This window comes from Neomonachus schauinslandi, chromosome 6 (genome assembly GCF_002201575.2).
Source record: "Neomonachus schauinslandi chromosome 6, ASM220157v2, whole genome shotgun sequence".
NCBI classification, from domain to species: Eukaryota; Metazoa; Chordata; class Mammalia; order Carnivora; family Phocidae; genus Neomonachus; species Neomonachus schauinslandi.
Window position 1 is genome coordinate 68,302,183 of NC_058408.1, and position 10,593 is coordinate 68,312,775.

At 56.5% G+C, this 10,593-nt stretch overlaps 1 protein-coding gene across 1 annotated transcript; it reads left to right on the forward strand.

Annotated features, from left to right (window-relative positions):
* The first annotated feature begins 806 nt into the window (after positions 1-806).
* On the forward strand, positions 807-3,307 carry TLR5 (toll like receptor 5). Its single transcript, XM_021679456.1, is given in 8 exon segments — positions 807-999; positions 1,002-1,397; positions 1,400-1,534; positions 1,537-1,612; positions 1,614-2,861; positions 2,863-2,901; positions 2,903-3,231; positions 3,234-3,307. Coding segments are annotated over 8 exon segments (2,490 nt in total).
* The last annotated feature ends 7,286 nt before the right edge of the window (positions 3,308-10,593 follow it).

Below are 10,593 nucleotides of genomic sequence, written 5' to 3' on the forward strand. Positions count from 1 at the left end.
ATCCCATGTGCTGTGCGTGATCCATGTGCTGTGTGTGATCCCATGTGTTGTGTATAATACATGTGCCGTGTGTGATGCGACATGCTGTGTGTGATCCCATGTGCCGTATGTGGTGCGATGTGCCGTGTGTGATCCATGTGCCATGTGTGATCCCATGTGCCGTGTGAGATACATGTGCTGTGTGTGATGCGACGTGCCTGTGTGATCCCATGGGCTGTGTGTGATCCACGTGCCGTGTGTGATGCGACGTGCCGTGTGTGACCCCATGTGCCATGTGTGATCCATGTGCTGTGTGTGATCCCATTTGCCATGTGTGATATGACATGCCATGTGTGATCCCATGTACCGTGTGTGTGGAGCGAGGGCAGAGGGGTAGACGGGCTTGTGCCCTGGCCAGGGCAGCTGGGGAGCAGCTGGGGAGCAGCTGGGGAGCAGCTGCGGAGCCGACAGCAGGTGAGGAGGGGTCCCTGGCAGGGGCGGGGGAGGGGGAACAGAAATGTGTCTCTACCTGCTGTTTTCTTCAGCTTTCTCTGCAAACCTTGAATAAGTGATTGCATGAACTAATGAATGAGAAACAGACTGTTATAAAGATCAAGTACCTCTGAGGTACTTAGAACAGCGCTTACTACACAGTGTAAGTCAGAGCGAGAAGCGCTACCTACACCGACACGTCAGCCACGGCCACGGCCATGGGATCTGGCGGGGGCAGGTGCATCATGGGGGAGCCTCCGAGTCCTAGGGGCCCTAGTGCAATGCCTTGAGCTGGGACAGCTGTGTTTTCATCCTCCCTCCTTCCCCGCAGGATCATGGGAGGCCACCTGGGCTTTCTGTTTGGGGTGACGCTTGCAGCCGGCCCTGTGCTTGCAATTCCTTCCTGCGCCTCTGACAGTCAGAGGGCCTTGTATCGCTCCTGCAACCTCACCCAGGTGCCCCCGGTCCCCAGCACCACCCAGACCCTCCTGCTGAGCTTCAACTACATCTGGACTGTCACAACCACATCCTTCCCTTCCTGGAGCGGCTGCAGCTGCTGGAGCTTGGGACTCAGTTTACCCCCTTCACCATTGGCAGAGAACCTTTCAGAAACGGGCCCAACCTGAGGGTCTTGGACCTGGGCAAGAGTCAGGTAGATTTCCTGCATCCTGATGCTTTTCAGGGGCTGCCCCACCTGCTTGAACTTAGACTCTTCCACTGTGGTCTGCCTGATAATATATTAAAAGATGGTTATTTCAGAAACTTAGAGTCTTTGTCTCACCTGGACCGGTCCAAGAATCAGATTCATGGCCTTAACCTTCATCCTTCATTCTGGGAATTGAATTCCCTGAAGTCCACTGATTTTTCCCTCAACCAGATCCCCACTGTGTGTTCACATGAGCTCCAGCTGCTGCAAGGGAAAACGCTCCCCTGTTAAACCTCACTGCCAGTCATCCATACAGCAGGGTCTCCGTGGACTGGGGCGCATGCATGAACCCGCTCACAAACACGGCCCTAGAAACCCTGGACGTTTCTGACAACAGCTGGACAGCGGACGTCATGGGAGCCAGATCTCCCTGGTTCTGGCCCACCACATTATGGGGTCCGGGTTTGGCTTCCCGAACATCAGGGACCCCGACCGGGAGTGCGGCGCTGCGGCTGGATCTGTCCCATGGCTTCATCTTCTCCCTGAACTTCCGACTCATTGAGGCCCTCAAGGACTTGAAGCTCCTGAACCTGGCCCACAACAAGATAAACAGGATTGCAAGAGAAGCATTTTATGGCCTCGACAGCCTCCAGGTTCTCAACATGTCATATAACCTCCTGGGGGAGCTTTATAATTCTGATTTCTATGGACTCCCTCAGGTAGCCTATATTGATCTTCAAAACAATCACATTGGGATCATTCAGGACCAGACCTTCAGATTCCTGAAAACATTATGTACCTTGGATCTCCGGGACAATGCTCTTAAAACAATTCCTTTTCTGCCAAGCCTAGACACTATATTCTTGGGTAGCAATAAACTGGCAGCCTTGCCGAGCATTAGACTTAAAGCCAAGTTCATCCACTTGGCAGAGAACAGGCTAGAAGATCTGGATGATCTCTATTTCCTCCTCCACGTCCCTGACCTCTACGTCCTCATTCTGAATCAAAACCGCTTTTCCTCTTGCAGCCGAGCTCATGGCCCAACAGGGAGCCTCAGCTTAGAAAAGCTTCTCCTTGGAGCAAACATGTTGCAGCTTGCCTGGGAAACCGGCTTCTGCTGGGATGTGTTCAAGGGGCTCTCGCGGCTCCAGATCCTGTATCTGAACAACTACTTGGCCTTCCTCCCGCCCGGGGCACTTCGTGACCTGACTGCGCTGAGGGGCCTCGACCTCAACTCCAACAGGCTGATTCAGGCTCTTGCTCCTGGCGACTTGCCTGCTAACCTGGAGGTGCTGGACATGTCCAGAGACCAGCTCCTGTCCCTGGACCCCAACTTGCTGGCGTCCCTCAGAGCCGTGGACATAACGCACAACAAGTTCATCTGTGAGTGTGACCTCCATCCTCTCATTACTTGGCTCAACCAGACCAACGTCACTGTATTTGGGTCTCGTGCAGATATCTACTACACGTACCCCAATGCGCTCGCAGGGACGCCTCTCTCCTCTGTTTCCATGGAGGGCTGCGATGAAGAGGAGGTCTTGAAGGCCCTAAAGTTGTCCCTTTTCATCTTCTGCACGGTCACTCTGACTCTGTTCCTCATGACCATGCTCGTGGTCACCAAGCTCCGGGGGCTTTGTTTCACGTGTTACAGGGCTGCCCAGAGACTGCTGCCCATGGTCCACGCTGAGTGCCGCGAGTCCAACACGTACAAATACAAGGCCTACCTCTGCTTCAGCGGCAGAGACTGAGTGGGTGCAGAGGGCTCTGCTCAGACACCTGGATGCTCAGATTCAACCTGTGCTTTGAAGACAGAGACTTTGTCCCAGGGTGGGAGCACATCGCCAACATCAAGGACACCGTGTGGGGCAGCAGGAAGGTGGTCTGCCTCGTGAGCAGACACTTCCTCCAAGACGGGTGGTGCCTGGAAGCCTTCATTTACGCCCAGAGCAGGTGCGTGTCTGACCTGGACAGCGCCCTCATCCTGGTGATCGTCGGGTCCCTGTCCCAGGACCAGCTGATGAAGCATCAGTGCATCAGAGGGTTCGTGTGGAAACGGCAGTACTTGAGGTGGCCCGAGGATCTCCAGGACATTGGCTGGTTCCTTCACACACTCAGCACATTCTGAAGAGAGAGAAGGACGCCAACACGGACAGTAGCATCCAGCTGCAAACTGTGGCGACAGTCTCCTAGTCAAGGAGCATTTCCAGCTAATCCCAAGCCACAGATAACTCTTACCATTTCAGGGGCCTGTTTTGGAGAGGTTTTTGTTTTTTTCCTACTAGGAAAACAACATAGCTCTTGATTCCCATAGCCACAGGATGCCTGGTCTCACTGACCCAGAAATGGAAAGGAATCCTGTTTTCTCCAGTTGCACCGACCACAGGCCATGCCCTTGTCGTGGGAAGGGCCTGGGAGAGGGGTCCCAGATGGCTGCGAGCCTTCCTCTCGTGCTTGCTCTCGGTCGGCAAGGGGCGCCCTCTGCTCCGCAGAACGACACTGACGAGGAAACACAGAAAAGAGGGCGTGTTTCCTGCTTCTGCCACAGGGATGGTGCCGCTGCTCAGTGCCAGTACCGCTCGGTCTGGGGGCAAGCCGTGGCCCCACAGAAGTGGGCGGGACAGTACCTGGATCTCGTTGCAGCCGTAGCACTATCCCTGTTTCTTGTTAGCTCTTCTCCTTCGCACACGGCCTGAGTTCCCCTCCATTCTCTCCCACACCCCGCTCGTCAGCTGCACACACAGAGCCTGGTTCCAGGCCTCATTCTGCTGCTCGGGGGTGGCTGTGTGACTGTGAGTACGTGACACACCCTCTCTGGGCCTGATTTCTCATCTGTGAGCCTGGTGCTCTCTACCAAGGACATCAGGCTTCTCAGATCTGCCCTGCTGTGGCCCCGAGGGCGTGCGCACACGGAGGGGCCTTCTGGAGGCAGTGGGAACTTCTCTGAAGTTGTATTTTTTTTTATCTTAAATCTCTACATATTTTGCATTCTGTCTTTTTGCGTGTTTTTTAATTCAGAAAGGTTTTTCTGCAAAAGTACTAAGAAAATTTAAACCAAGGAAGGTGTGCCAGAATATTGCCCATGGCTTCATGCACAGCACCTCCAAACCCAGCAGCCCCAGCTCGGCTGTCACATTTGAGGGGTGCCCCTAGGCCTGGGGCCCAGTGCTCCAAAATGTCCTTCCTGTCCCTGTGCCCCTGGCCCTGACTCCTCCAGAACACACAACCCCCCACTCCACCTTTTCCTTCTGGAACGTTCTCCCAGCTCTGCACATCCATCCTTTATGTTCTTCAAAACCCAGCCCATGCAGCCTCCTGGGAGGCCTCCAACCCAGCATCCTCTCTCCCTTTTGTGCAAATTCTCGGCACCTTACCTGTTCTTCTAAAACGCACTTATGACTTCCTGTGAGAGCCGTGAGCCTGTCTGGCCCCTCGCCCCTCTGGACTATAAGCTCCGTGGGCAGACCTTTCTTCAATGTCCCACCCTCACTGGCCGTCACAGACCACATATGGTTTGGGGAAGGAATTCCTTCTCTTCGTCCTCATCCCCATCTGCCTGGTGAATTTCCATTCCTGTAACCCTACAGATTTTTGTCACTGGCCTAGACTGTGAGCCCCTGATGGCAGGGACGTTGTCTTATTCATCACTGTAGCCTAAGCCCCATGCGGTGCCTGGTCCATAGTACATGCTTAATAAGGGCCTCGTGCATGGATGAGGTGTGCTGCAAAGCCCAGCATCCCTGGTGTCAGTGCCTGCTCCTGGGAGGTTCTGGATGCTGGGTGGGGAGCAGAAGGGCTAGGAGCCCGAGGCTCATTTCAAACCATGCAGCATGGCGTGGGGCTCCTGGGTGGAGGGATGGTCACAGCTTTGATGAGCAGCCAGGGGTTGGGCTAGAATGAGGAGATGGAGAGATTGGATGGGGGCTGGAGGGGTGGAGGGATGGTGTGATAGCGGAATGGGATGATGAAGGGATGCGGTGATGGAGGAATTGGGGATGGGGGATGAAAGGCTGGGGGGATGGAGGAATAAGGGATGGGGGATGAAGGGGTGGGCAGATGAAGGGTGGGGAATGGAGGAGTGGGGGATGGGGGATGAGGAGGCAGGGGATGGGGGTACAAGAGGATGGGGGATGGAGGGATGGGGGAGTGGGGGATGGAGGGATGGGGTTTGGAGGGATGGAGGAGTGGGGTATGGGGATGAAAGGGTGGGGGTATGGAGGAATGGGGGATGGGGATGAAGGGGTGGAGGATGGAGGAGTGGGGGATGGGGGATGAGAGGGTAGAGGGATGGGGTAGGGTGATGGGGATGAAGGGGTGGGGGGATGAAGGAGTGGGGGATGGGGGATGAGAGGGTAGAGGGATGGGATAGAGTGATGGAGGATGAAGGGGTGGGAGGATGAGGGATGGTGTGATGGAGGAATGGGATGATGGAGGGATGCGGTGATGGAGGGGTGGGGGATGGGGGGATAGGAGGATGGGGGATGGAGGGATGGGGGATGAAGGGGTGGAGGGATGAGGACAGGGGGATGGGGGGATGAAGGGATAAAGAAGGAAGACAAAGAGAAGCACTTTTCGTGAGTGTTATACTAGGACAACACCCCTCACACCAAGGCACTGCTGTAGGAACAGCTGCAACCAGGAATCAGGAAGACGGTAAAAGGCCACTGACTCAGGGCAAACCTTCCTGCCACATGGGGCAGCCATGCTTCTCCCCATGCTGCAGGAACCTGGTCTTGCATCAGGACCGTCAGGAAGGGTGCTCCCTTGTCCTGGCAGGGTGGGGGGCTCGGGGGGGGGGCAGCATTACCCCAGGTACCCCCTTGCTTTGGGTGACTGTCCCCATGACTGTTTTCCAAGCCAAAGCCAGACCTGTGAAGGACAAGGGTGAGCGTCTCTGTGGGAACAGTAGGTTGGGACATAAGGAGGGAGTCCATCCCACAACCCTTTCTTTTTTTTTTTTTTTTTAAAGATTTTTATTTATTTAACAGAGATAGAGAGCACAAGTAGGCAGAGCAGCAGACAGAGGGAGAGGGAGAAGCAGGCTCTCTACTGAGCAGGGAGCCCAATGTGGGGCTCGATCCCAGGACCCTGGGATTATGACCTGAGCCGAAGGCAGCCGCTTAACCAACTGAGCCACCCAGGCACCCCTCCCACAACCCTTTCTAATTCTCTTACTCAAAAATCCAAATAGCAGTAATTTTCCTAATCAAACACATTTAAAAAGCACCTTTTGACGTTTCTGTCATAGTTTATGGGGGGCCTGTTCACAGCAGATGTCCCGGCCACTGTTGAACTCAACAGGCCACTCTAATTTATTCCTGAATTTCTATTTTCTGGCAAAGACCCCAAACATTCCTCAGTTCTTTTCATTTGCCTTCCCTCCCATCAGCCGATCCAACAGCTGGAATTCTGTTTCAGGCCATTTTTCCAAGTGTCGCTTCCCAAGACCTGGCAGGAGGAAAGCCTGGCCGGGTCACGTTGGGACGGTGATGTGGGCGCCAGGTGGTCAGTGGAGAAGGTCCTTGCATCCCGCGTCACAGCACCACCGTCCGTAGAGAGGTCCCTCTGGGTCACTCTCAAGCGGGAAGAACTATAGTCTAAGAATGGGGAGAGCTTGCTGTATGTGAGACAGACTATTCTGGAAAAATCTAGACTCTTCTTCGGGGCTGCTAGAGACGTCTAAGGGAATCTGACTCATGGCTCCAAATACACTTGACTTTGAAAGTTTCCTCTCAACCACGTGAATCTGCAGTGAAGAACGTAGTCTCTACATGACGTGAAGTAGACGTGGCTGAACGTTTGTGATCATGAAGTAAGTCTGTCGGGAGAACGGAAGAATAGGGAGTACACATGCTCGTTTACCACAATAAAAAATCGATACAAAATATCTGGAACGTTAAATCAAGAGCCAGCATTCTGCGTGTGTATTTAGAAATAGGGAAATGCCAGAAAAAAGAACTGGACAAGTGAGTGGTGATTGTCTGCGGGATTCCTGCTGCTTCCACGGGGATACCGAGCGAAGCTGGAGACGTGAGTGCTATGCGCAGAGCTTGCAAGGAATTTGCAGGCCCCGCTCAGGCACCGTGGTCCAGGCCACCAGGACAAGGCGGCTTTATTCCTGACTTTGGGCTGGAAATCGTGTTTCTTTTCCGAGGGCAGGCACCTCGCCTCCCCAGGAAGGTCGCCTCCCTGAGACACGATAAAACTCAGTGACATCATGTCTCATCCGGGCCCTGCAGGAAGCAGGTGTTTCGTCGGAGTTTTCCCGCTGCCCTGACCTGGACTTGCCACTCGAGCAGCCCTGAGGGCCTAACGCTTGAGGCTGCGTTCCTGGTTTTTCTGATGACCTTGGCCGTCCTTGCTCCCAGCTCTCTCCCTGTTGCTGCTGTGTTATGGGGCCAGCATCATCCAGGCCTGCATGTTGTGCCAAGCCTGGAGAGGTTTGCAAAAATAAGTCACCAGGGTTCTGTGTGCGGGCCGTTGAAAACAAGAGGTCCTTTTTGGAGAGGGCCTGGAGGGAAGACCTTCAGGCACAGGAGTCAAACCAAGGGAGGGAGGCGGGTGTGGGGCCACTGGCCCCAGATGAGCGTCATCTGAGGATGCGGCTGCAGAGAGCACTCTGCATGTGGCCCCCTAGTCAGCTGAGTGTAGTTGAACTGCTTGGAGTGCCAGGTTTGGGGTTTTTGTTGTTGATCGCCCCCCACCTCCAAATTAAAAGAAGCAAGGAGCATGGTTCTTTACAAAATAACTGCGTCGAGGCCGGGCGGAGCCCGGGGAGCACATGGGCCACCAGCTTTCTGTGGCTCCATGAGGCTGGACACCTGCCCCTGGGCTCTGGGGCAAAACCAGCCCGTTTTCTGAGACGGAAACCCATGGGTTGTTCTCTTTCTAACACAAACATGGATCCCACGTGGACACGTCAATGCGTTTGCACAAACGTCTGCACCAGTGTGATCTCCTCCTCGGTCAGGACGGGGAGTATTTCCGTCGCCTTGAGAGCGGCCTCCTGTCCCTTCCCTGCGGAACCTGCCACTGCCCCACCGCAGGCGGCCACGGTCAGGGTTCCCACCAACACAGGGGAGCTGAGCCTTCTAGATCTTCGTGTAAATAGGCATTCAGTTAACCCCCTGCATCTGGCTGGACACTGAGCAGTCTGCTCCTCTTCACGCGTTTTATGGATTCACGAGCAGGTGTTTGTGGCTCCTCCCGCTGAGGCTCATCCTCACCCACAGAACGAACGGGGGTGCTGCGCGCAGAGCTGGTGCGGCCGTTCCCTCACAGCCTCCTGTGCACCTGCTCCCATCTCTCTGGGGTAAATAACGGGGGTGAAGGGGTCGCAGAGGCACTTTCCAGAATGGCTGTGACGGCTTTCACGGCTGCCAGGACATGAGGCTCTGCGGGCCCTGTAGCCCCCAGCCCGTGACGGGCACCCTCCCACCTGCATTTTCCTGCCGACCCTTGTGGGAGCACCAGGGCAGTCAGGAGCCGGGTGGCCGAGGGTGAAGGCCCAAAAGGCTGCTGGGGGCCACTCTGAGAGGCACCTGGGCCGCATCTGCCGCCCGCCTGCACCCGCCGCGTCTTGGCTCCTTGCGGTGGCCCCAAGAGCGGGCGGCGGGCGGGCACACTCCCAGGCATGGCCCCAAACACCTTCCACACGTTCACAGGAGGAAACGCAGACCCATGAGGGATGAGCAACCTGCTCAGCTAGTAAGTCGTCCACCCCGGGGTTCTTCGGACTCTGCTTCTCCGTAGCCACGGAGCTGTCACCCCGTGCGGGGACAGACCCCTCCTGTCCTTTGCCAACTGGGGACACATCCTGAACCAACACGCTCCGGACAAGCCTGTGCCCCTCCCCCGACGCCCCGGAGGCCGAGCCTGTGTGGCCACAAGGGGCCCTTCACTTCACGATGGCTCAGGGGAAACTCGCACAGAAGGGAACGGACGAGGGTCAGTCGTGGAGTGTTGTAGGTTCAGTTCTGTCCCCTTGGTAGCTCGCGTGCTTCAGACCCAAACCCAGTAGCTCAGGCGTCACCGGATGTGGAGACCCGCTTATTGCAGACGGAATTACGGTCTTGCCCCCCTTGTCCACGGGGCACACCTCCCACGAGCCCCAGTGGACGCCTGAGCCGCAGACAGGACTGAACCCCGTCCGACTAAGCGCTTCCTGCACAGAGATGCCTGTGGTCAAGTTTCACCGAGAAGTTAGGCTGGTAAGCAATTAACAGCAGTGACTGACGGTCCCGAGCAACAGCGAGGCACGGAAGTGTCGTAGCGTTAGGGACGCTGGGTCCTTCTGACGAGCTGCTTCCCGACCACGGTCGACCTCACAACTGAGATGCGGGAAAGGGACCTGGCGGGACTTTTGTAGTTTGAAGGGGTGGCCGTGGAGTGGGGCGGGCGCAGGGCCTGGGCTCTGTCTCCACGAGGGGGACTCTGGACGCAGATGCTCCGCGGGGAGAACTGCGTGCGCAGGTTCTAGCGGCGGTCAGGGCACGGCGTCTATGCCCCGGAGCGCCCGAGACGCCGCAAATCGCCAGAAGCCGGGGACGGCGCAACACAAGGTGTCCCCCAGCCTGAGAGGGAACCCACTGTGGCCACCGTGCGTGGCGTCCAGCCTCCGGACTAGACCACAGAAGTCTGTTGTGTAAGCTGCCCAGTTTGCGGTGATTTGTTTCGGCAGCCGTGGGGGGTGGAGTGGCACAGGGCGGTCGGAGACGTTCCTAGCCCGCCGGACAGCAGACAACAAGAGTGTCTGTGGTCAGACAAGAATATTCCCTTAACTTCGGTGCCATCCCGTCACGGAGCACAGAGGCTGGGCCCCGGGGCTGTGGGTGGCCAGGAGGCACCCGCAAGGTGGAGGCGGTTCCTGGACCAGTGGCTCTGGGCTGTGAGGGGTCCTGTCACCCCACACGCGCACCCTCGTGGGGCAGTGCCTACGCCAGACCCTGGGACATGGTGTCCATGGGGTCTGACCCGCCCCGACACCTGCCCCATGCCCTCCGGCCCATAACTGGGGGAGACAGAGGAGGAGGACACATTCCCACCTATCCCTGCGACCCGGCACCCAGCCCTCTGTCACAGAACACATGGCCCAAGGCCCGATGCTGGGGCAGGTGGGACAGCCGAGGCGGCCACACCCGTCACTCAGAGCCGATGAAGCTGCTTTTCAATCCCGCGTGGGGCCTGGACTTAATCTGTGACTTTGGGGCAAATCAGCGAGCTCTTCTGAGTTTACGTTTCCTCATTTGTTTTATGGGACGAAGAGTAGGGTTTTATGATGTTATCCAAGCCCGTCTGGATACTTGGCATCTCGCTTGGGTGCGGCGACCCTGGGGATCTTCACTAGTTCTGCTTCTGCCTCTCCTGAGACATACGTTCCCCATTGGGCAGTGTCTGCTGCTGGGGACAGCCGGGTCCTCTTCCTGAGCACAGTGGCCCCTTTGGGACTGTCAGGGACCAGCCCATGGGGATGGCAACAA